Source organism: Oncorhynchus nerka, linkage group LG19 (assembly GCF_034236695.1).
Source record: "Oncorhynchus nerka isolate Pitt River linkage group LG19, Oner_Uvic_2.0, whole genome shotgun sequence".
NCBI classification, from domain to species: Eukaryota; Metazoa; Chordata; class Actinopteri; order Salmoniformes; family Salmonidae; genus Oncorhynchus; species Oncorhynchus nerka.
The window spans coordinates 48,133,460-48,161,268 of NC_088414.1; the positions used below are offsets into that span (position 1 = coordinate 48,133,460).

The following is a 27,809-nucleotide window of genomic DNA, read 5'->3' on the forward strand; positions in this document are numbered from 1 at the left end:
ATGGTGCTGGAATAGTGGAGGCAGCTCCTGTTTTCTTTGCGACTTTGTTCTTTTCTGGTAGTCTGAAACATTACCTTGCTTGACCATGCAACATGCTTTGTGAACTCCACAGGACAGAGGTTTCTCTCCGGTCCCAGCCTTTACATCTCTCAGCGTCGAGACCGATATGAACTAGCCACTATTTTACTCACAAGTTCTGATTAAGGCCGAAACGTCAACCATAATAGTTGTATCAATAAAAACAATGGTGAGCTTTGCACCCTTTCAATGATAATCTCTTTTAAATGCACCTCGATTCACATCGGTTGAGCGCCCGCCACTTCTTTCCACTGACTGGGCCAGAAAGATAAGGGCAACGAATTAAGTAAATCTCAAAATGCATCTTTATTCACAATGTTTTCATCTTTTTAATAATTACAGACATGTTACACACACAGGACAATCCACACCAGAAATTAAAGTGCTGAATGAGAGTGGAAGGTATTGGTGTAGTAGACTCTGAAAATCACCAGTATATTCATTTCACAACATATGCAAACAACTCACTGAAGACAAACACAGACCTGAAAATGGTTCAAGAATAAAATCTGGACACCAAGGTGAGTTAGCCGTTTTAAGAACTGCTTTCACAAAACCAGAAAATGAAGACCCGAGATTCTGATCATACTGTCAGTTATGCACCTTTTCAGAAAACGGCAATGTTCCCGTGTTCAGAGAGAGACAGCATTGATCATAAAACTCTGTATTTCTCAGCTCAAAAATCAGAAAATTACCTTTTTTTTTTTTTTAATGGCACATAGCCAACAATGGATTGAATCCTGGCCTTAATCTAAGTAACCAGTTCATCAATGTAAACTGGTTGCTAAGCAACTAGTGGATGCGACAGGCAACAACTGAAGTCGAATCAATCTCATTCTGGGGAAAACTTCACACCAAAATACTGACTTGATTTCAACACCAGCTGCTGCTCTCCCCCCTTCGGTCATTCCCGAAAACGCCCCGGGCTCAGCCGGTCATTCCCGAAAACGCCCCGGGCTCAGCCGGTCATTCCCGAAAACGCCCCGGGCTCAGCCGGTCATTCCCAAAAACGCCCCGGGCTCAGCCGGTCATTCCCAAAAACGCCCCGGGCTCAGCCGGTCATTCCCAAAAACGCCCCGGGCTCAGCCGGTCATTCCCAAAAACGCCCCGGGCTCAGCCGGTCATTCCCGAAAACGCCCCGGGCTCAGCCGGTCATTCCCAAAAACGCCCCGGGCTCAGCCGGTCATTCCCAAAAACGGCCCGGGCTCAGCCGGTCATTCCCGAAAACGCCCCGGGCTCAGCAAGCAGACACCTTCAACTCTCAACTCTGTCGCAACGTGAATGAAATCTATTAGGCTAAATGAATGCAGTAACACTATCAATGCAACCCAATGCAAGACTTCACTATGAACACTTCAGGACTCCTCAGTGAAGAGACTCAACGTTCTGTCTTTGTAAAAACAACTTGAAAACATTGTTTTTCCCCCCTCCCATTATTTTCACTAGCAGTAAAATGTCCTCTGACAACGCAGATACTGATTGGACAGACTGGTTGATGGTCTGGTTCAACCTGTGTTCCATGACATTTCACTTACCCAGAATCACATTCAATGTCTTGGAACAGTTGGTGACAACATGACCGACATTCAAAGTTACCAACCCCCCCCCCCCCCCCACCCCCATATCTCTGTTCAACACAGTGTCTTCCTAACAGCTGAAACCATATCTCCCCCGAACTCCAACAGGTCACACTGCTCCAGCTCGTCATATCTGCCGGAACGTAGGAAACAGACAACGGTTGTCTTACAGGCGTCTATACAGGGCTCTGACACATGGCCTTTATGTCTGAGGTACCAGAACCGCTGAAACACACGGTCGTCCTGGAGGAAGGTCCTGATCAGCCCGTCCCAGTCCGCCGGGAACAGGGATGAGACGCCGTAGGCTTCCGAAGCACGGTAGAGGAGGGTCCATTTGGGGTTTGGGTCAGGGTGGAAGACGGCGTGTTGTGAGGTGGTGGGGAGCAGGGAGGAGACCCCCCCTTCAGGCTGTCGGTTAGCCTCTGTAAGGTTTAAGATATACGTCTCGTGGTCCAGAACAAACCGGGAACTGCCCTTGTAGTTACCGTCGACCAGGTAGACCCGGTAACCTGGCAACCGGAGACAACATTTAGAGAAGCTCTATGATTTGTTTTCTGTCTCTAGTACATGACTAACAGTTTGAGACAGTTTCTTGTCCTCGCTCGTGACAGAGTAGAAGAGACCATACATTCTGATTGAGAGGCAACAAATTCAAGTGTGGGTGAGGGGATGTTAGGGCAGGGGTCTGGCAATCGGTGGCTATAGAGTCTGACCCGGGTTGAGGTGTGTGTGTGTGTGCGCGCATGTACCTGGGTTGAGGTTGACATAGGTGGTGATGGAGGGAGCGATGAAGGCCACGCCCACAGCCCTAGTCATCGTCGCCTCATCATAAAACATCTGAAACTCATCCATGTGCGTGTGGCCGAAGAACTGACCAGTGACCGTACCCTCATACCTAGACACAGACGGATACACACATTAAAACCACCCACAGCAGAACAAATGTGATCCAGAACTACAGTCAGCAAGAACTAGTTCATAAACCTCTCCCTCAGGAAAAGACTATTTTGTTGAAGCCCTGAACTAGCTCACCGGGGTTAATCTAGTCAAGGGCTTGCTGGTTAGTTGGTGTTCTCAGGAACGGGTCCCTGAGGAGAGGTGTGAGAACCAGTGACAGAACTGAATGTGGTCTGGAGTCCACATGACTATATAAAATAAATTATCTGACAGATTGGTACCAGTCTGGGATTTTTAATATATATATATATATATTTATTATCTCGCTCTCAACACGAGTTATTATATAGTAGATTATATAACCCCTGGCTGGAACACACTGAACAGAACAAAAAAAATTAAAAAACATGTTAAGTTGTGCACAACATTTGAGAGAAATTAGCTTTTTCTGCACATGGAACATTGCTGGAATGTTTTATTTCAGCTCATGAAACCAACACTTTACATGTTTAGTTTATATTTTAGTTCAGTTTATATTGGTATTGTAATGTAACCTAACATACTAAATGGAGTGGCACGGATGTTTTTTTGTAATACATAATACGTTTTGCTCTGAGACCAGGTTGTCCCTCTGCAGTATTCTGTGGGAATGAGCTGAACACACTGAACAAAACAAATTTAAAAAAACCATGTTAAGTGTTGGTCCCATGTTTTCTGAGACAAAATAAATAAGATCAGACATGTTCCAGACGTACAACAAGCTTCTCATTTACTGCACAAAATGTGTTTACATCCCTGTTAGTGAGCATTTCTCCATTTACCAAGATAATCCATCCACCTGACAGGTGTGGCATATCAATATGATTAAACAGCATGATCATTACACAGGTGCACTTTGTGCCGGGGGTCAATAAAAAGCCACTCTAAAAATGTGCAGTTTTGTCACACAACACAATGCCACAGATGTCTCAAGTTTTTGAGGGAGCGTGCAATTGGCACGCTGACTGCAGGAATGTCCACCAGAGCTGTTTCCAGAATTTTGAACATAGGCCAATTTAGGTCATTTTAGAGAATTTTGCAGGACATCCAACCGGCCTCACAACCACCTTCTTCACATGTGGGATCGTCTGAGACCAGCCACACTGACAGCTGATGAAACTGAGGAATATTTCTGTATGTAATAGAAAGTCCTTTTGTGGGGAAAAAAAAAAAACTCATTCTGATTGGCTCCAAAGTAGATGGGCCTATGCCCACCCATGGCGGTGCCTCTGCATGCAGTGGCTACCAAGGATAGGAGGACTGTTACATGAACACGCAGACAGTGATGGTGAGGGGCCAAAATGGTGATACAAAACAAATCCCTGCTAGGGGGAAATACAGGGTTTAACTAAGTAAAACAAAAGACTAATCTACATGATCAGTCTGTCAAATTTTAGTTAATATGAACCTAACTCACAGCTAAAAAAAAATGTAAAGAAAGCCAATGTTATGGGCTGATTAATTGGGTCTGATTTTAAGTTCATGCAGCAGGAGCCAAGGTAAGTTGCTAGCTAGCATTAAACTTACGTTAACATAATCACTAGTTAAACTAGTAATATCAACCATGTGTAGTTAACTAGCTTTGTCCTGTGTTGCAAATAATAAATGCGGTGCCTGTTAAATTTATCATCGAGCCTACGTCGCCAAACGGGTGATTTAACAAGCGCATTCGCTAAAAAAAAAACAACCACTGTCGTTGCACCAACGTACCTAACCATAAACATCAACGCCTTTCTTAAAATCAATACTCAAGTATATATTTTTTTTACCTGCATATTTAGTTAAGAAATTCATGTTAGCAGGCAATATTAACTAGGGAAATTGTGTCACTTCTCTTGCGTTCTGTGCAAGCAGAGTCAGGGTGTATGCAGCAGTTTGGGCCGCCTGGCTTGTTGCGAACGGTGTGAAGACCAAGAACGGTTCCATATTTCACTGAAAGAATAAATGTTTTGTTTTTCAAAATGATCGCTTCTGGATTTGACCACATTAATGACCAATGTCTCGTATTTCTGTGTGTTTATTATATTATAATTAAGTCTATGATCTGATAGAGCAGTCTGACTGAGCGGGGGTAAGCACCAGCAGGCTCGTGAGCATTCATTCAAACAGCACTTTTGTGCATTTGTCAGAAGCTCTTCGCAATACTTGAACAGTGCGGTTTATATGACTTCAAGCCTATCAACTCCCGAGATTAGGCTGGCAATACTCTAGTGCCTATAAGAACATCCAATAGTCAAAGGTTAATGAAATACAAAATGGTATAGAGAGAAATAGTGCTGTAATAACTACAACCTAAAACTTCTTACCTGGGAATATTGAAGACTCATGTTAGAAGGAACCACCAGCTTTCATATGTTCTGAGCAAGGAACTTAAACAGCTTCTTTTTTTTTTTCTTCATGGCACATATTGCACTTTTACTTTCTCCAGTGTTTTTGCATTACTTAAACATGTTTCATTGGAGACTAAATTGATTATGTATTATATTAAGTTAATTCGGTATAGTTGTAATTGTCATCATTACAAATAGACATAAATAAATTCATCCGATTAATCGGTATTGTCTTTTTTTGGTCCTCCAATAAGCGGTATCGCTGTTGAAGTTCAACACAACAAAAGCAATATCTTTGGGGCTACACTGAACATATTTACATAGTACACGTTCTGCCTGTGGACATCTGTTGTACAATGTGCCAGCAGAGCATGAGACCAGTCGTTGGTATAATTGATCTCTTTCAGGCAGGTAGTCACCTGGCATAGCCCTTTATACCACTGTATTGTAGAGGGAAAGAGTGTGGTCTTTCACCTCTATAGTGGCATCCAGTTTAAGACAGGCTCAGCTACACTTAACAACGCCTCAACGCCTCTCATTCAAAAATAATCTACAGCTACACTTAACGGTTTAACAAACAACGCATCATTTTCACCTAATTCTCTCATTCTGAAAATGTACCACATACTGTAGAGGGATTGTCAACTTCAGATTCAGGTAAACTACTAACGTTAACGCGTTATAACTTGAGGAACGGCAAGGAGTCGTACCGTTACCAGTTAGTAACCTAACCAATTCGTTATTGTATTAACGTTACCTTACCTTACGTAACACGTCAGCTGCCTGACAATCAGCCAGCTAATTTTTCACACCATAAACTAAATGATTTGATCAGTTAAATTGGCTAATGTTGCTCAACATTTCTCTGGATTATCTAACGGAGAAACCGATCCAGCTAACCAGATACTTAACGATGCTAATCATACTTGTTCACCACTTTCTCCTTCAGCTCAAACTCTCCAAAAGCCGGTTGTTTTTCGGTTACAGCTCATGAAGTCCGCTTCATCACCTTCTCGCCCCGGTCTCTCACCCACCCGCTACCTCGCCCCGGTCTCTCACCCACCCGCTACCTCGCCCCGGTCTCTCACCCACCCGCTACCTCGCCCCGGTCTCTCACCCACCCGCTACCTCGCCCCGGTCTCTCACCCACCCGCTACCTCGCCCCGGTCTCTCACCCACCCGCTACCTCGCCCCGGTCTCTCACCCACCCGCTACCTCGCCCCGGTCTCTCACCTACAGTTACCTCGCCCAGTTACCTCGCCCCGGTCTCTCCTACCGTCTCTCCTACCGTCTCTCCTACAGTTACCTCACCCCGGTCCCACCTACCGTTACCTCAGTTACCGTTAAGGGAGACACGCTGCTGTAACGGGACAAGTCTCTTCTTTCAGTCGGGCGCTGCGTTCTGTTGTCATGTGAAAGACTGGCTGAGCCTTGGAAACAGCGGGGATTGGTCCAAACGCACTTCACTCATTCACTGACAGCCAATAGTGATTCAAAGACCCCAGCCCCCCAAACTTCCCATCGGGATCTACATGAATCACTTAGGTCCCCTATATTGGATTCAAAATGGCGAATTTCGCATCCCTGACCATCTCTTCCTACCGGTTGATGATGTGGTAGTAGTTCCAACTCCAGCTGCTCAAACAGAGACCAGGGGGGATGTGACCGATGATGTGGACCTGAGACAGAGACAAGGGGGGGGAGGGGGACCAGTGAGACGAGGTAGGGAGGGGGACCAGTGAGACGAGGGGGACCAGTGAGACGAGGGGAGGGGGGGCAGTGAGACGAGGGGGAGGGGGCAGTGAGACGAGGGGGGGGGGGGGGCGGCGGCGGCCAGTGAGACGAGGGGAGGGGGGCAGTGAGACGAGGGGAGGGGGCAGTGAGACGAGGGGAGGGGGGGCAGTGAGACGAGGGGAGGGGGACCAGTGAGACGAGGGGAGGGGACCAGTGAGACAAGGGGGAGGGGGACCAGTGAGACAAGGGGGAGGGGGACCAGTGAGAGCCATGAGAGAGAGAAAGATACAATGGTTACAGGTTAGTTACACCCCTATTCTCAACCCTCACTCCCTCCTTCCCAAATCCTCCTCCCGTCTGTAGCCTGCAGTATATTGACCAGACCGTGGAGTAGGTTATCACTCTCTCCTCACCCTCTCTCCCTTCTACTCACTGGTCTACAGTATTTTGACCAGACAGTGGAGTGGGTTATCACTCTCTCCTCACTGGCCTGTAGTATATTGACCAGACAGTGGAGTGGGTTATCACTCTCTCCTCACTGGCCTGTAGTATATTGACCAGACAGTGGAGTGGGTTATCACTCTCTCCCCACTGGCCTGTAGTATATTGACCAGACAGTGGAGTGGGTTATCACTCTCTCCTCACTGGCCTGTAGTATATTGACCAGACAGTGGAGTAGGTTATCACTCTCTCCTCACCCTCTCTCCCTTCTACTCACTGGTCTACAGTATTTTGACCAGACAGTGGAGTGGGTTATCACTCTCTCCTCACTGGCCTGTAGTATATTGACCAGACAGTGGAGTGGGTTATCACTCTCTCCTCACTGGCCTGTAGTATATTGACCAGACAGTGGAGTGGGTTATCACTCTCTCCTCACTGGCCTGTAGTATATTGACCAGACAGTGGAGTGGGTTATCACTCTCTCCTCACTGGCCTGTAGTATATTGACCAGACAGTGGAGTGGGTTATCACTCTCTCCTCACCCTCTCTCCCTTCTCTTCACTGTCCTGTAGTATGTGGATCAGCCACTGGAGCTGGTTAGCAGGGTCAGTAGAGTTGACCATCAGCCAGTAATTTTCCCTGGCACAGAAGTTCATGTTCAGAGACACCACTCGAAGACCTGGCTGGACCTCTACCGTGTAGAACCCACCATGCCTGGAGAGAGGAGAGAGGGGGGGGGGAAGAGGGAAATTCATTTTAGAATAAGGCTGTAACGTAACAAGATGTGGAAGAGTAGGGGTCTGAACACTATGTATGAGTTCTGCTGGTCCAGGGATTGTTAGATCTGGCATATGTCTGAAATGCAGTCGGGGAGGGGGAAGGAGATACCTAGTCAGTTGTACAACTATATGCATTCAACTGAAATGTGTCTTCCACAGTTTTCCCCACATATCGGCTAACCTCATCATGAGGGTTTAACATATCGGCTAACCTCATCATGAGGGTTTAACAGATCGGCTAACCTCATCATGAGGGTTTAACAGATCGGCTAACCTCATCATGACCTCATCATGAGGGTTTAACAGATCGGCTAACCTCATCATGAGGGTTTAACAGATCGGCTAACCTCATCATGAGGGTTTAACAGATCGGCTAACCTCATCATGACCTCATCATGAGGGTTTAACAGATCGGCTAACCTCATCATGAGGGTTTAACAGATCGGCTAACCTCATCATGAGGGTTCAACAGATCGGCTAACCTCATCATGAGGGTTCAACAGATCGGCTAACCTCATCATGAGGGTTCAACAGATCAGCTAACCTCATCATGAGGGTTCAACATATCGGCTAACCTCATCATGAGGGTTCAACATATCGGCTAACCTCATCATGAGGGTTTAACAGATCAACTAACCTCATGAGGGTTTAACAGATCAGCTAACCTCATCATGAGGGTTTAACAGATCAGCTAACCTCATAATGACCTCATCATGAGGGTTCAACAGATCAGCTAACCTCATCATGAGGGTTTAACAGATCAGCTAACCTCATCATGAGGGTTTAACATATCGGCTAACCTCATCATGAGGGTTTAACAGATCAGCTAACCTCATCATGACCTCATCATGAGGGTTTAACAGATCAGCTAACCTCATCAGGGTTTAACAGATCAGCTAACCTCATCATGAGGGTTTAACAGATCGGCTAACCTCATCATGAGGGTTTAACAGATCAGCTAACCTCATCATGACCTCATCATGAGGGTTTAACAGATCAGCTAACCTCATCATGAGGGTTTAACAGATCGGCTAACCTCATCATGAGGGTTTAACAGATCGGCTAACCTCATCATGAGGGTTTAACAGATCGGCTAACCTCATCATGAGGGTTTAACAGATCGGCTAACCTCATCATGAGGGTTTAACAGAGCTAACCTCATGAGGGGCTAACCTCATCATGAGGGTTTAACAGATCGGCTAACCTCATCATGAGGGTTTAACAGATCGGCTAACCTCATCATGAGGGTTTAACAGATCGGCTAACCTCATCATGAGGGTTTAACAGATCGGCTAACCTCATCATGAGGGTTTAACAGATCGGCTAACCTCATCCTCATCATCATGAGGGTTTAACAGATCGGCTAACCTCATCATGAGGGTTTAACAGATCGGCTAACCTCATCATGAGGGTTTAACAGATCGGCTAACCTCATCATGAGGGTTTAACAGATCGGCTAACCTCATCATGAGGGTTTAACAGATCGGCTAACCTCATCATGAGGGTTTAACAGATCGGCTAACCTCATCATGAGGGTTTAACAGATCGGCTAACCTCTCATGAGGGTTTCAGATGCTAACCTCATCATGAGGGTTTAACAGATCGCTAACCTCTAACCTCATCATGATGAGGGTTTAACAGATCGGCTAACCTCATCATGAGGGTTTAACAGATCGGCTAACCTCATCATGAGGGTTTAACAGATCGGCTAACCTCATCATGAGGGTTTAAGGGTTTAACAGATCGGCTAACCTAACCTCATCATGAGGGTTTAACAGATCGGCTAACCTCATCATGAGGGTTTAACAGATCGGCTAACCTCATCATGAGGGTTTAACAGATCGGCTAATCATGAGGGTTTCATCGGCTAACCTCATCATGAGGGTTTAACAGATCGGCTAACCTCATCATGAGGGTTTAACAGATCGGCTAACCTCATCATGAGGGTTTAACAGATCGGCTAACCTCATCATGAGGGTTTAACAGATCGGCTAACCTCATCATGAGGGTTTAACAGATCGGCTAACCTCATCATGAGGGTTTAACAGATCGGCTAACCTCATCATGAGGGTTTAACAGATCGGCTAACCTCATCATGAGGGTTTAACAGATCGGCTAACCTCATCATGAGGGTTTAACAGATCGGCTAACCTCATCATGACCTCATCATGAGGGTTTAACAGATCGGCTAACCTCATCATGAGGGTTTAACAGATCGGCTAACCTCATCATGAGGGTTTAACAGATCGGCTAACCTCATCATGAGGGTTTAACAGATCGGCTAACCTCATCATGAGGGTTTAACAGAGGGTTTAACAGATCGGCTAACCTCATCATGAGGGTTTAACAGATCGGCTAACCTCATCATGAGGGTTTAACAGATCGGCTAACCTCATCATGAGGGTTTAACAGATCGGCTAACCTCATCATGAGGGTTTAACAGATCGGCTAACCTCATCATGAGGGTTTAACATCGGCTAACCTCATCGGTTTAACAGATCGGCTAACCTCATCATCATGAGGGTTTAACAGATCGGCTAACCTCATCATGAGGGTTTAACAGATCGGCTAACCTCATCATGAGGGTTTAACAGATCGGCTAACCTCATCATGAGGGTTTAACAGATCGGCTAACCTCATCATGACCTCATCATGAGGGTTTAACAGATCGGCTAACCTCATCATGACCTCATCATGAGGGTTTAACAGATCGGCTAACCTCATCAGGGTTTAACAGATCGGCTAACCTCACCATGAGGGTTTAACAGATCAGCTAACCTCATCATGAGGGTTTAACAGATCATCATCATGAGGGTTTAACAGATCAGCTAACCTCATCATGAGGGTTTAACAGATCAGCTAACCTCATCATGAGGGGTTTAACAGATCGGCTAACCTCTAACCTCATCATGAGGGTTTAACAGATCGGCTAACCTCATCATGAGGGTTTAACAGATCGGCTAACCTCATCATGAGGGTTTAACAGATCGGCTAACCTCATCATGAGGGTTTAACAGATCGGCTAACCTCATCATGAGGGTTTAACAGATCAGCTAACCTCATCATGACCTCATCATGAGGGTTCAACAGATCAGCTAACCTCATCATGAGGGTTTAACAGATCAGCTAACCTCATCATGAGGGTTTAACAGATCGGCTAACCTCATCATGAGGGTTTTTAACAGGGATCGGCTAACCTCATCATGAGGGTTTCTAACCTCATCATGAGGGTTTAACAGATCAACCTAACCTCATCATGAGGGTTTAACAGATCGGCTAACCTCATCATGAGGGTTTAACAGTCATCATGAGGGTTTAACAGATAGCTAACCTCATCATGAGGTTTAACAGATGGTTTAACAGATCGCTAACCTCATCATGACCTCATCATGGGTTTAACAGATCAGCTCAACCTCATCATGACCTCATCATGAGGGTTTCAACAGATCAGGGTTTAACTAACCTCACTCATGAGGGTTTAACAGATTGGCTAAACAGATCAGCTAACCTCATCATGAGGGTTTAACAGATCGGCTAACCTCATCAGACTACCTAACAGATCAGCTAACCTCATCATGACCTCATCATGAGGGTTCAACAGATCAGCTAACCTCTCATCAGCTAACCTCATCATGAGGGTTTAACAGATCAGCTAACCTCATCATGACCTCATCATGAGGGTTTAACAGATCAGCTGACCTCATCATGAGAGTTTAACAGATCAGCTGACCTCATCATGAGGGTTCAACAGATCGGCTAACCTCATCATGAGGGTTTAACAGATCAGCTAACCTCATCATGAGGGTTTAACAGATCAGCTAACCTCATCATGACCTCATCATGAGGGTTCAACATATCGGCTAACCTCATCATGAGGGTTTAACAGATCAGCTAACCTCATCATGAGGGTTTAACAGATCAGCTAACCTCATCATGAGGGTTTAACATATCAGCTAACCTCATCATAGGATACAACAACCTGATACCTGGATAGGTGTGTAACATAAACTACGTCAATCTAGTGCCCAAATGCAGTCATTGACATAGCACACAACCATTGGTTGACGCATACAACGACTGAGCAGGGGAATACAACCACTACCTCAGAACTACAGAGGACTGTCTGGATCCTACCAACCACTACCTCAGAACTACCTCACCACTACAGAGGACTGTCTGGATCCTACCAACCACTACCTCACCACTACAGAGGACTGTCTGGATCCTACCAACCACTACCTCAGAACTACCTCACCACTACAGAGGACTGTCTGGATCCTACCTCACCACTACAGAGGACTGTCTGGATCCTACCAACCACTACCTCAGAACTACCTCAGAACTACCTCACCACTACAGAGGACTGTCTGGACCCTACCAACCACTACCTCAGAACTACCTCACCACTACAGAGGACTGTCTGGATCCTACCAACAGCTACCTCAGAACTACCTCACCACTACAGAGGACTGTCTGGATCCTACCAACAGCTACCTCAGAACTACCTCACCACTACAGAGGACTGTCTGGATCCTACCAACCACTACCTCACCACTACAGAGGACTGTCTGGATCCTACCAACCACTACCTCACCACTACAGAGGACTGTCTGGATCCTACCAACCACTACCTCACCACTACAGAGGACTGTCTGGATCCTACCAACCACTACCTCACCACTACAGAGGACTGTCTGGATCCTACCAACCACTACCTCACCACTACAGAGGACTGTCTGGATCCTACCAACCACTACCTCACCACTACAGAGGACTGTCTGGATCCTACCAACCACTACCTCAGAACTACAGAGGACTGTCTGGATCCTACCAACCACTACCTCACCACTACAGAGGACTGTCTGGATCCTACCAACCACTACCTCACCACTACAGAGGACTGTCTGGATCCTACCAACCACTACATCACCACTACAGAGGACTGTCTGGATCCTACCAACCACTACCTCACCACTACAGAGGACTGTCTGGATCCTACCAACCACTACAGAGGACTGTCTGGATCCTACCAACCACTACCTCACCACTACAGAGGACTGTCTGGATCCTACCAACCACTACCTCAGAACTACAGAGGACTGTCTGGATCCTACCAACCACTACCTCAGAACTACCTCAGAACTACCTCACCACTACAGAGGACTGTCTGGACCCTACCAACCACTACCTCAGAACTACCTCACCACTACAGAGGACTGTCTGGATCCTACCAACAGCTACCTCAGAACTACCTCACCACTACAGAGGACTGTCTGGATCCTACCAACCACTACCTCACCACTAGAGGACTGTCTGGATCCTACCAACCACTACAGAGGACTGTCTGGATCCTACCAACCACTACCTCACCACTACAGAGGACTGTCTGGACCCTACCAACCACTACAGAGGACTGTCTGGATCCTACCAACCACTACAGAGGACTGTCTGGATCCTACCAACCACTACCTCAGAACTACCTCACCACTACAGAGGACTGTCTGGATCCTACCAACCACTACCTCAGAACTACAGAGGACTGTCTGGATCCTACCAACCACTACCTCACCACTACAGAGGACTGTCTGGATCCTACCAACCACTACAGAGGACTGTCTGGATCCTACCAACCACTACCTCACCACTACAGAGGACTGTCTGGATCCTACCAACCACTACCTCACCACTACAGAGGACTGTCTGGATCCTACCAACCACTACCTCACCACTACAGAGGACTGTCTGGATCCTACCAACCACTACCTCAGAACTACAGAGGACTGTCTGGATCCTACCAACCACTACCTCACCACTACAGAGGACTTTCTGGATCCTACCAACCACTACCTCACCACTACAGAGGACTGTCTGGATCCTACCAACCACTACATCACCACTACAGAGGACTGTCTGGATCCTACCAACCACTACAGAGGACTGTCTGGATCCTACCAACCACTACCTCACCACTACAGAGGACTGTCTGGATCCTACCAACCACTACCTCACCACTACAGAGGACTGTCTGGATCCTACCAACCACTACCTCAGAACTACAGAGGACTGTCTGGATCCTACCAACCACTACCTCAGAACTACCTCACCACTACAGAGGACTGTCTGGATCCTACCAACCACTACCTCACCACTACAGAGGACTGTCTGGATCCTACCAACCACTACCTCACCACTACAGAGGACTGTCTGGATCCTACCAACCACTACAGAGGACTGTCTGGATCCTACCAACCACTACCTCAGAACTACCTCAGAACTACCTCACCACTACAGAGGACTGTCTGGATCCTACCAACCACTACCTCAGAACTACCTCACCACTACAGAGGACTGTCTGGACCCTACCAACCACTACCTCAGAACTACCTCACCACTACAGAGGACTGTCTGGATCCTACCAACCACTACCTCAGAACTACCTCACCACTACAGAGGACTGTCTGGATCCTACCAACCACTACCTCAGAACTACCTCACCACTACAGAGGACTGTCTGGATCCTACCAACCACTACCTCACCACTACAGAGGACTGTCTGGATCCTACCAACCACTACCTCACCACTACAGAGGACTGTCTGGACCCTACCAACCACTACAGAGGACTGTCTGGATCCTACCAACCACTACAGAGGACTGTCTGGATCCTACCAACCACTACCTCACCACTACAGAGGACTGTCTGGATCCTACCAACCACTACAGAGGACTGTCTGGATCCTACCAACCACTACCTCAGAACTACCTCACCACTACAGAGGACTGTCTGGATCCTACCAACCACTACCTCACCACTACAGAGGACTGTCTGGATCCTACCAACCACTACCTCACCACTACAGAGGACTGTCTGGATCCAACCACCAACCACTACCTACCAACCACTACCTCACCACTACAGAGGACTGTCTGGATCCTACCAACCACTACCTCACCACTACAGAGGACTGTCTGGATCCTACCAACCACTACCTCACCACTACAGAGGACTGTCTGGATCCTACCTCACCACTACAGAGGACTGTCTGGATCCTACCAACCACTACCTCAGAACTACCTCAGAACTACCTCACCACTACAGAGGACTGTCTGGATCCTACCAACCACTACCTCAGAACTACCTCACCACTACAGAGGACTGTCTGGATCCTACCAACCACTACCTCAGAACTACCTCACCACTACAGAGGACTGTCTGGATCCTACCAACCACTACCTCACCACTACAGAGGACTGTCTGGATCCTACCAACCACTACCTCACCACTACAGAGGACTGTCTGGATCCTACCAACCACTACCTCAGAACTACCTCACCACTACAGAGGACTGTCTGGATCCTACCAACCACTACCTCACCACTACAGAGGACTGTCTGGATCCTACCAACCACTACCTCACCACTACAGAGGACTGTCTGGATCCTACCAACCACTACAGAGGACTGTCTGGATCCTACCAACCACTACCTCACCACTACAGAGGACTGTCTGGATCCTACCAACCACTACAGAGGACTGTCTGGATCCTACCAACCACTACAGAGGACCTCAGAACTACCTCACCACTACAGAGGACTGTCTGGATCCTACCAACCACTACCTCAGAACTACCTCACCACTACAGAGGACTGTCTGGATCCTACCAACCACTACCTCCCCACTACAGAGGACTGTCTGGATCCTACCAACCACTACCTCACCACTACAGAGGACTGTCTGGATCCTACCAACCACTACCTCACCACTACAGAGGACTGTCTGGATCCTACCAACCACTACCTCAGAACTACCTCACCACTACAGAGGACTGTCTGGATCCTACCAACCACTACCTCACCACTACAGAGGACTGTCTGGATCCTACCAACCACTACCTCAGAACTACCTCACCACTACAGAGGACTGTCTGGATCCTACCTCACCACTACAGAGGACTGTCTGGATCCTACCAACCACTACCTCAGAACTACCTCAGAACTACCTCACCACTACAGAGGACTGTCTGGATCCTACCAACCACTACCTCAGAACTACCTCACCACTACCTCACCACTACAGAGGACTGTCTGGACCCTACCAACCACTACCTCAGAACTACCTCACCACTACAGAGGACTGTCTGGACCCTACCAACCACTACCTCACCACTACAGAGGACTGTCTGGATCCTACCAACCACTACCTCACCACTACAGAGGACTGTCTGGACCCTACCAACCACTACAGAGGACTGTCTGGATCCTACCAACCACTACAGAGGACTGTCTGGATCCTACCAACCACTACAGAGGACTGTCTGGATCCTACCAACCACTACCTCACCACTACAGAGGACTGTCTGGATCCTACCAACCACTACAGAGGACTGTCTGGATCCTACCAACCACTACCTCAGAACTACCTCACCACTACAGAGGACTGTCTGGATCCTACCAACCACTACCTCACCACTACAGAGGACTGTCTGGATCCTACCAACCACTACCTCACCACTACAGAGGACTGTCTGGATCCTACCAACCACTACCTCAGAACTACAGAGGACTGTCTGGATCCTACCAACCACTACCTCACCACTACAGAGGACTGTCTGGATCCTACCAACCACTACCTCAGAACTACAGAGGACTGTCTGGATCCTACCAACCACTACCTCAGAACTACCTCAGAACTACCTCACCACTACAGAGGACTGTCTGGACCCTACCAACCACTACCTCAGAACTACCTCACCACTACAGAGGACTGTCTGGATCCTACCAACAGCTACCCAGAACTACCTCACCACTACAGAGGACTGTCTGGATCCTACCAACCACTACCTCACCACTACAGAGGACTGTCTGGATCCTACCAACCACTACAGAGGACTGTCTGGATCCTACCAACCACTACCTCACCACTACAGAGGACTGTCTGGATCCTACCAACCACTACAGAGGACTGTCTGGATCCTACCTCACCACTACAGAGGACTGTCTGGATCCTACCAACCAACCTCAGAACTACCTCAGAACTACCTCACCACTACAGAGGACTGTCTGGATCCTACCAACCACTACCTCACCACTACAGAGGACTGTCTGGATCCTACCAACCACTACCTCAGAACTACCTCACCACTACAGAGGACTGTCTGGATCCTACCAACCACTACCTCACCACTACAGAGGACTGTCTGGATCCTACCAACCACTACCTCACCACTACAGAGGACTGTCTGGATCCTACCAACCACTACCTCACCACTACAGAGGACTGTCTGGATCCTACCAACCACTACCTCAGAACTACCTCACCACTACAGAGGACTGTCTGGATCCTACCAACCACTACCTCACCACTACAGAGGACTGTCTGGATCCTACCAACCACTACCTCACCACTACAGAGGACTGTCTGGATCCTACCAACCACTACCTCAGAACTACCTCACCACTACAGAGGACTGTCTGGATCCTACCAACCACTACCTCACCACTACAGAGGACTGTCTGGATCCTACCAACCACTACCTCACCACTACAGAGGACTGTCTGGATCCTACCAACCACTACAGAGGACTGTCTGGATCCTACCAACCACTACCTCACCACTACAGAGGACTGTCTGGATCCTACCAACCACTACAGAGGACTGTCTGGATCCTACCAACCACTACCTCAGAACTACCTCACCACTACAGAGGACTGTCTGGATCCTACCAACCACTACCTCAGAACTACCTCACCACTACAGAGGACTGTCTGGATCCTACCAACCACTACCTCACCACTACAGAGGACTGTCTGGATCCTACCAACCACTACCTCACCACTACAGAGGACTGTCTGGATCCTACCAACCACTACCTCACCACTACAGAGGACTGTCTGGATCCTACCAACCACTACCTCAGAACTACCTCACCACTACAGAGGACTGTCTGGATCCTACCAACCACTACCTCACCACTACAGAGGACTGTCTGGATCCTACCAACCACTACCTCAGAACTACCTCACCACTACAGAGGACTGTCTGGATACCAACCCTACCTCACCACTACAGAGGACTGTCTGGATCCTACCAACCACTACCTCAGAACTACCTCAGAACTCACCACTACAGAGGACTGTCTGGATCCTACCAACCACTACCTCAGAACTACCTCACCACACTCACCACTACAGAGGACTGTCTGGATCCTACCAACCACTACCTCAGAACTACCTCACCACTACAGAGGACTGTCTGGATCCTACCAACCACTACCTCACCACTACAGAGGACTGTCTGGATCCTACCAACCACTACCTCACCACTACAGAGGACTGTCTGGACCCTACCAACCACTACAGAGGACTGTCTGGATCCTACCAACCACTACAGAGGACTGTCTGGATCCTACCAACCACTACCTCACCACTACAGAGGACTGTCTGGATCCTACCAACCACTACAGAGGACTGTCTGGATCCTACCAACCACTACCTCAGAACTACCTCACCACTACAGAGGACTGTCTGGATCCTACCAACCACTACCTCACCACTACAGAGGACTGTCTGGATCCTACCAACCACTACCTCACCACTACAGAGGACTGTCTGGATCCTACCAACCACTACCTCAGAACTACAGAGGACTGTCTGGATCCTACCAACCACTACCTCAGAACTACAGAGGACTGTCTGGATCCTACCAACCACTACCTCAGAACTACAGAGGACTGTCTGGATCCTACCAACCACTACCTCAGAACTACCTCAGAACTACCTCACCACTACAGAGGACTGTCTGGACCCTACCAACCACTACCTCAGAACTACCTCACCACTACAGAGGACTGTCTGGATCCTACCAACAGCTACCTCAGAACTACCTCACCACTACAGAGGACTGTCTGGATCCTACCAACCACTACCTCACCACTACAGAGGACTGTCTGGATCCTACCAACCACTACAGAGGACTGTCTGGATCCTACCAACCACTACCTCACCACTACAGAGGACTGTCTGGATCCTACCTCACCACTACAGAGGACTGTCTGGATCCTACCTCACCACTACAGAGGACTGTCTGGATCCTACCAACCACTACCTCAGAACTACCTCAGAACTACCTCACCACTACAGAGGACTGTCTGGATCCTACCAACCACTACCTCAGAACTACCTCACCACTACAGAGGACTGTCTGGATCCTACCAACCACTACCTCAGAACTACCTCACCACTACAGAGGACTGTTTGGATCCTACCAACCACTACCTCACCACTACAGAGGACTGTCTGGATCCTACCAACCACTACCTCACCACTACAGAGGACTGTCTGGATCCTACCAACCACTACCTCAGAACTACCTCACCACTACAGAGGACTGTCTGGATCCTACCAACCACTACCTCACCACTACAGAGGACTGTCTGGATCCTACCAACCACTACCTCACCACTACAGAGGACTGTCTGGACCCTACCAACCACTACAGAGGACTGTCTGGATCCTACCAACCACTACAGAGGACTGTCTGGATCCTACCAACCACTACCTCACCACTACAGAGGACTGTCTGGATCCTACCAACCACTACAGAGGACTGTCTGGATCCTACCAACCACTACCTCAGAACTACCTCACCACTACAGAGGACTGTCTGGATCCTACCAACCACTACCTCAGAACTACCTCACCACTACAGAGGACTGTCTGGATCCTACCAACCACTACCTCCCCACTACAGAGGACTGTCTGGATCCTACCAACCACTACCTCACCACTACAGAGGACTGTCTGGATCCTACCAACCACTACCTCACCACTACAGAGGACTGTCTGGATCCTACCAACCACTACCTCAGAACTACCTCACCACTACAGAGGACTGTCTGGATCCTACCAACCACTACCTCACCACTACAGAGGACTGTCTGGATCCTACCAACCACTACCTCAGAACTACCTCACCACTACAGAGGACTGTCTGGATCCTACCTCACCACTACAGAGGACTGTCTGGATCCTACCAACCACTACCTCAGAACTACCTCAGAACTACCTCACCACTACAGAGGACTGTCTGGATCCTACCAACCACTACCACTACAGAGGACTGTCTGGATCCACTACCTCACCACTACAGAGGACTGTCTGGACCCTACCAACCACTACCTCAGAACTACCTCACCACTACAGAGGACTGTCTGGATCCTACCAACCACTACCTCAGAACTACCTCACCACTACAGAGGACTGTCTGGATCCTACCAACCACTACCTCACCACTACAGAGGACTGTCTGGATCCTACCAACCACTACCTCAGAACTACCTCACCACTACAGAGGACTGTCTGGATCCTACCAACCACTACCTCACCACTACAGAGGACTGTCTGGATCCTACCAACCACTACCTCACCACTACAGAGGACTGTCTGGACCCTACCAACCACTACAGAGGACTGTCTGGATCCTACCAACCACTACCTCACCACTACAGAGGACTGTCTGGATCCTACCAACCACTACCTCACCACTACAGAGGACTGTCTGGATCCTACCAACCACTACATCACCACTACAGAGGACTGTCTGGATCCTACCAACCACTACCTCAGAACTACCTCCACTACAGAGGACTGTCTGGATCCTACCAACCACTACAGAGGACTGTCTGGATCCTACCAACCACTACCTCACCACTACAGAGGACTGTCTGGATCCTAACAACCACTACCTCATAACTACCTCCACTACAGAGGACTGTCTGGATCCTACCAACCACTACCTCAGAACTACCTCACCACTACAGAGGACTGTCTGGATCCTACCAACCACTTACCTCAGAACTACCTCACCACTACAGAGGACTGTCTGGATCCTACCAACCACTTACCTCAGAACTACCTCACCACTACAGAGGACTGTCTGGATCCTACCAACCACTACCTCACCACTACAGAGGACTGTCTGGATCCTACCAACCACTACCTCAGAACTACAGAGGACTGTCTGGATCCTACCAACCACTACCTCAGAACTACCTCACCACTACAGAGGACTGTCTGGATCCTACCAACCACTACCTCACCACTACAGAGGACTGTCTGGATCCTACCAACCACTACCTACAGAGGACTGTCTGGATCCTACCAACCAACCTGGGATCAGTTTCCGATAAGTACAAATCTGGGATCAGTTTGATGTTTTTGTCTAGTTAAATAAAGGTTAAATAAAATAAAATTCTAAATGAAGAACTATGGTGAACTAGAAGATTCTCTAGTTAAATCATTATCAGACCTAAGAGTCTTCAGGGCCTGTTCTGGTAACCATGGCGCCCACTCCTCGGCCATGGTGTCATAGAGCCAGCGTGACGACCGGTTGCCATGGACGAACGGCGGGGGGAAACTGTTGACCGGGGTGCTCTCATGATTACCGATCGCCGGGTACACCTTCAAGTTACCTAGGTGACTACAGAGAGTAAAATAAGGTGGTCAGTTACCATTCAACACACACACACACCACACACATACAGAGAGATTGTGTACCTGTGTATCAGTCTGGTGATTACGGTGAGTTCAGACAGTTGCTGCTTCCTGGTTTGAGACCAGATGTTATGAGCAGGTATGTCTCCTGTCCAGTAGACCCAGTCCCACGGTCCGGTTCGCGCTGCGTTCTCCAACATGTTCTCCACAGTTCTCAGGGGCAGGTCACATTTACTGTAGGAGCCCCAGAACCCAGCCGCTCTCTGATTCCAGCTGGGAGATCCAGACTCATTACGACAGCACAGCGGGTCCTTACAGTCAGCAGAGCTGCCCACTGCATACTCCTGTTCACAAATAACACCAGGATGTGGACATTACGGTTGTATTTTAATGTTGCGAAAGCAGCAGCTACTCTTCCTGGGGTCCATATAAAACAAGACATTATAAAACAGGAATAATGTTTGGCCACATTGAATGACGCGTGAAGCGATTTTGCGTTAGCTGAAGGTGAAGCTAAATGTATTTCTGTAATGGGTGGTCAAAAAGGCCATGTCTATCAGAGAGGTCTACCATCACAAACAATGGAGAAAATGCATCCCATGACATTTTACCATGGAAACAGCTGTTCTATCATTTAGCCTACAGTAGCAGCCAAAAGAGTGGTGTTCAATGTAGACCTACATTCCAGGAGACGTTTTGGGGGGGGTAACAAAATGATGGGTGTGACAACCTGTTAATCCTCTTGTCCTTTAGACAAGGTGATTGATTATGTGTTTGATGCAAGAAACCACTTTACAAAATAAAATGCATTATTCCCCATACCATAGTTTGTACCTTCAGACACATGAAATGGTTCACAATGGGAACAGTTGGCCTACTACCCGGCGCGCAGGGCAGCCGAATCAAACGACCAACATATCTGTATTCCTAGTCAGGTGAAATCCGTAGATTAATGAATTGATTTACATCGACTGATTTCCTTACACCAACTCACTCATTAAAATGGTTCCCTTTATATTTGTCCAGGATACATAACCGAGCAGAAATTTACAATAAGCATTTTAGATATGCAACTCCGAAGTTGAACTTTCTAAATTAGTGGCAGAATTCCTTCCCCCTCCTTTAGACAAGCAAGCATTCACATTCGCTTGTAAAAATGTCCAAACGCACCAACAATGACATTTGGCAGAATATTAGTTTATTTGTGTGTGCTCGTTAGCATATTTAGTTAGCAGCCTCCATTGAAATCCATTATTACTTGTGCTAATTTTGCTACTATTGTAATGACAGGCAGGGAGCAGGTCTCGAACCCTCGACCTTCTAGCCCAAAGTCCAGTGCGAACGGCAGTGTCGGTTTCCGCGCTTGTAAACCCAGGGTCGTTTCAGTATTCTGGTAACAGACACCCCCTCCCCTCCTCCCCCCCATGGGCTTTTTGGAATGTGTTGGCGCCCCCTTGTGTACTAAACCGGTAACTTTAAGTCCTAGGACGAGAGGTGATCATCTGGATACCACTCAACCGTACTTCACTGACATTTCACGGAGTTTGTCAACGTTTAGTTAAAGTCAATGAAATGATTGGCAAGGTCAAAAGTTTGTTATTAAAAATGACCCATCAACTTCAATGAACGACAGATTAATTGGGTTTTCTGCCCATGATATCATTTAAACTACCTACCCCCCCCATTGGGTTATGTCATTCATCTTGGTAAAATAATTTTTTTTTGTTGAGTTTAGTAACATCTCAATGGACAGTACGTCAACCAATCAGCTGAGCAGCCTGACTTGTTTGGATCTCGTTAGGCTCAAACCATTGGCCTTGTCATTGCCACAATTATGGTCACTACAGCCAATGGATCTCTTTAGGCTCAAACCATTGGCCTTGTCATTGCCACAATTATGGTCACTACAGCCAATGGATCTCTTTAGGCTCAAACCATTGGCCTTGTCATTGCCACAATTATGGTCACTACAGCCAATGGATCTCTTTAGGCTCAAACCATTGGCCTTGTCATTGCCACAATTATGGTCACTACAGCCAATGGATCTCTTTAGGCTCAAACCATTGGCCTTGTCATTGCCACAATTATGGTCACTACAGCCAATGGATCTCTTTAGGCTCAAACCATTGGCCTTGTCATTGCCACAATTATGGTCACTACAGCCAATGGATCTCTTTAGGCTCAAACCATTGGCCTTGTCATTGCCACAATTATGGTCACTACAGCCAATGGGAACGGATATTTCTTTGGAGCAAAGGCTCTGGCAAATTAGTGAAGATATAATCAATACAAGCGATGTCACAAATCCAAACCTAATTGATACTCAATCTAGCTGGTTGAGTGATAAACCTGGGTTATATTACACGCGTTAGAAGTTCTCTTCATTCGGACACCTAGTTTACTAACCAGTCAATGTTCAGGTCACCCAGAAAAAAAAGACCTCTTTATCATCATACACCATCAAGCATTGCACACGTTATCCAAATACTGACTGTTAACACTTGGTGGCCTTCAGCAGCAGCCCAAAATAAAGATACTTTATATATGAGGCAGGTGAACTTGTAACCACAACACTTAACATGAGCTTCACAGAAATGTGGCTATGAAACATAGAGCGCCACCTCCGCCATTGGCATTCCTGTCTTTTCTGCACATGTTGTATCATTGTATAGCTACTGCTTTATCAAAAGGAATGATCAAGGTGAGTAGATACCCAGAGGCACACCCCAGAGGCACACCCCAGAGGCACACCCCAGAGGCACACCCCAGAGGCACACCCCAGAGGCACACCCCAGAGGCACACCCCAGAGGCACACCCCAGAGGCACACCCCAGAGGCACACCCCAGAGGCACACCCCAGAGGCACACCCCAGAGGCACACCCCAGAGGCACACCCCAGAGGCACACCCCAGAGGCACACCCCAGAGGCACACCCCAGAGGCACTCCCCAGAGGCACTCCCCAGAGGCACTCCCCAGAGGCACTCCCCAGAGGCACACCCCAGAGGCACTCCCGACAGAACTGGTCAACATATTAATGAATTAGATGAGCTAGTTCAGGACTACAACCACAGTGAAACGTCTTCCGAGGAGAGAAAAACGGCCCTACCACATTTTGACTAACCTGATCCCAGTGTATGTCTGTGAGGAAGAGGACCCTGCTCTGTGGTGCTCCAGGCTTGGGGGGTGCGGGCGGGGTGACTGGGGGTTTGGGGATCCGGGGTAGGGTTACGTTCCAGGGAGCATAGATATCGAAGCGTCCGCATGACCTCCCAACCAGCAGAGCACAGGCCTCTGACGGCCACAACAGAGACTGTTGCAAGGCCCTGAAAAACAGGAGGAAGGACATAACCATTATTTACAACTGCCCGTCTCCATGGAAACACAGGCATGTGGTCCAGGTGCAGCGAGCACATCACCTCTTTAAATAAATGAGGACAGCATCTCTTCAGAGGCTAGGTGTATTCACTCACTGTCCCACCATGCACTGCAGCAAACTAATAGAACACCAGGAAAAATGATTTTTATTTTTGAAAGATATCAGATAATCAGGACCAATCCCAAGCCTACCTGATGAAGTCATCTCTGAACAGCTCTGTGATTTGACGACAGACCCGCTCTTCAGCCAGGTGGAGACGGATACAGGCCTCACCCACAGCCCGCGCCACACGTTCCTCATTAACGTCACTCTACATGGGACAGGAAGTAGTGAGGAGAGAGGTTAGACTGATACAGGCCTCTCACCACATCACTGTACCTGGGAGAGGAAAGAGGTTAGACTGATACAGGCCTCTCCCACAGCCTGCTCATCACTGTACCTGGGAGAGGAGAGAGGTTAGACTGATACAGGCCTCTCCCACAGCCTGCTCATCACTGTACCTGGGAGAGGAGAGAGGTTAGACTGATACAGGCCTCTCCCACAGCCTGCTCATCACTGTACCTGGGAGAGGAGAGAGGTTAGACTGATACAGGCCTCTCCCACAGCCTGCTCATCACTGTACCTGGGAGAGGAGAGGTTAGACTGATACAGGCCTCTCATCACATCACTGTACCTGGGAGAGGAGAGAGGTTAGACTGATACAGGCCTCTCATCACAGTGCTGTACCTGGGAGAGGAGAGAACCACCAATTTCCTCAGATAAGAGATATAAATTAAGGTTAAGGTTGCAATAAAAATATATAATAATCAAAATCCTGATGGGAGGAGTCCAGATTCTCTGCTTCTTCCCTCCTGATTTCGTGAATCTACTAACCAGGTTCTCAACCCTATTGGTTGACAGACGAGAGAAAGACATTTCATTGGCTCCTTTCTGGTTCATCCACAGCAAGTGAACTAAACAGACCAGACCCAGCTGGTACCTGGTTCCTCTACAGTCAATGAACTAATCAGACCAGACCCAGCTGGTACCTGGTTCCTCTACAGTCAATGAACTAATCAGACCAGACCCAGCTAGTACCTGGTTCCTCTACAGTCAATGAACTAATCAGACCAGACCCAGCTGGTACCTGGTTCCTCTACAGTTAATGAACTAAACAGACCAGACCCAGCTGGTACCTGGTTCCTCTACAGTCAATGAACTAATCAGACCAGACCAAGCTGGTACCTGGTTCCTCTACAGTCAATGAACTAAACAGACCAGACCCAGCTGGTACCTGGTTCCTCTACAGCCAATGAACTAATCAGACCAGACCCAGCTGGTACCTGGTTCCTATTATACAGTCAATGAACTAAACAGACCAGACCCAGCTGGTACCTGGTTCCTATTATACAGTTAATGAACTAATCAGACCAGACCCAGCTGGTACCTGGTTCCTCTACAGTCAATGAACTAATCAGACCAGACCCAGCTGGTACCTGGTTCCTATTATACAGTTAATGAACTAAACAGACCAGACCCAGCTGGTACCTGGTTCCTATTATACAGTCAATGAACTAAACAGACCAGACCCAGCTGGTACCTGGTTCCTCTACAGTCAATGAACTAAACAGACCAGACCCAGCTGGTACCTGGTTCCTCTACAGTCAATGAACTAAACAGACCAGACCAAGCTGGTACCTGGTTCATATTATACAGTTAATGAACTAATCAGACCAGACCCAGCTGGTACCTGGTTCCTATTATACAGTTAATGAACTAAACAGACCAGACCCAGCTGGTACCTGGTTCCTATTATACAGTTAATGAACTAAACAGACCAGACCCAGCTGGTACCTGGTTCCAGTCAATGAACTAAACAGACCAGACCCACAGTTAATGAACTAAACAGACCAGACCCAGCTGGTACCTGGTTCCTATTATACAGTTAATGAACTAAACAGACCAGACCCAGCTGGTACCTGGTTCCTCTACAGTTAATGAACTAAACAGACCAGACCCAGCTGGTACCTGGTTCATATTATACAGTTAATGAACTAAACAGACCAGACCCAGCTGGTACCTGGTTCCTATTATACAGTTAATGAACTAAACAGACCAGACCCAGCTGGTACCTGGTTCCTATTATACAGTTAATGAACTAAACAGACCAGACCCAGCTGGTACCTGGTTCCTCTACAGTTAATGAACTAATCAGACCAGACCCAGCTGGTACCTGGTTCCTCTACAGTCAATGAACTAATCAGACCAGACCCAGCTGGTACCTGGTTCCTCTACAGTCAATGAACTAAACAGACCAGACCCAGCTGGTACCTGGTTCCTCTACAGTCAATGAACTAATCAGACCAGACCCAGCTGGTACCTGGTTCCTCTACAGTCAATGAACTAATCAGACCAGACCCAGCTGGTACCTATTATACAGTTAATGAACTAATCAGACCAGACTCAGCTGGTACAGTTAATGAACTAATCAGACCAGACCCAGCTGGTACCCTGTTAATGTTCTGGTACCTGGTTCCTCTACAGTCAATGAACTAATCAGACCAGACCCAGCTGGTACCTGGTTCCTCTACAGTCAATGAACTAATCAGACCAGACCCAGCTGGTACCTGGTTCCTATTATACAGTTAATGAACTAATCAGACCAGACCCAGCTGGTACCTGGTTCCTCTACAGTCAATTAACTAATCAGACCAGACCCAGCTGGTACCTGGTTCCTCTACAGTTAATGAACTAAACAGACCAGACCCAGCTGGTACCTGGTTCATATTATACAGTTAATGAACTAAACAGACCAGACCCAGCTGGTACCTGGTTCCTATTATACAGTCAATGAACTAAACAGACCAGACCCAGCTGGTACCTGGTTCCTATTATACAGTTAATGAACTAATCAGACCAGACCAAGCTGGTACCTGGTTCCTCTACAGTCAATGAACTAATCAGACCAGACCCAGCTGGTACCTGGTTCCTATTATACAGTTAATGAACTAAACAGACCAGACCCAGCTGGTACCTGGTTCCTATTATACAGTTAATGAACTAAACAGACCAGACCCAGCTGGTACCT

At 47.8% G+C, this 27,809-nt stretch overlaps 1 protein-coding gene across 1 annotated transcript in view; it reads right to left on the reverse strand.

The window, feature by feature from the left end:
* Positions 1 to 365: 365 nt before the first annotated feature.
* The window catches only part of smpd1 (sphingomyelin phosphodiesterase 1), a 31,978-nt gene continuing 4,534 nt past the window's right edge, over positions 366 to 27,809 (reverse strand). The window contains exons 2-9 of the mRNA XM_029655036.2: positions 24,934 to 25,052; positions 24,488 to 24,689; positions 21,429 to 21,709; positions 21,181 to 21,351; positions 7,639 to 7,810; positions 6,524 to 6,600; positions 2,405 to 2,550; positions 366 to 2,164 (exon numbers count right to left, since the gene is read on the reverse strand). Coding sequence (XP_029510896.1) covers positions 1,710 to 2,164; positions 2,405 to 2,550; positions 6,524 to 6,600; positions 7,639 to 7,810; positions 21,181 to 21,351; positions 21,429 to 21,709; positions 24,488 to 24,689; positions 24,934 to 25,052 — 1,623 coding nt within the window. The 3' untranslated portion in view covers positions 366 to 1,709. The remainder of the gene's footprint in view (positions 2,165 to 2,404; positions 2,551 to 6,523; positions 6,601 to 7,638; positions 7,811 to 21,180; positions 21,352 to 21,428; positions 21,710 to 24,487; positions 24,690 to 24,933; positions 25,053 to 27,809) is intronic.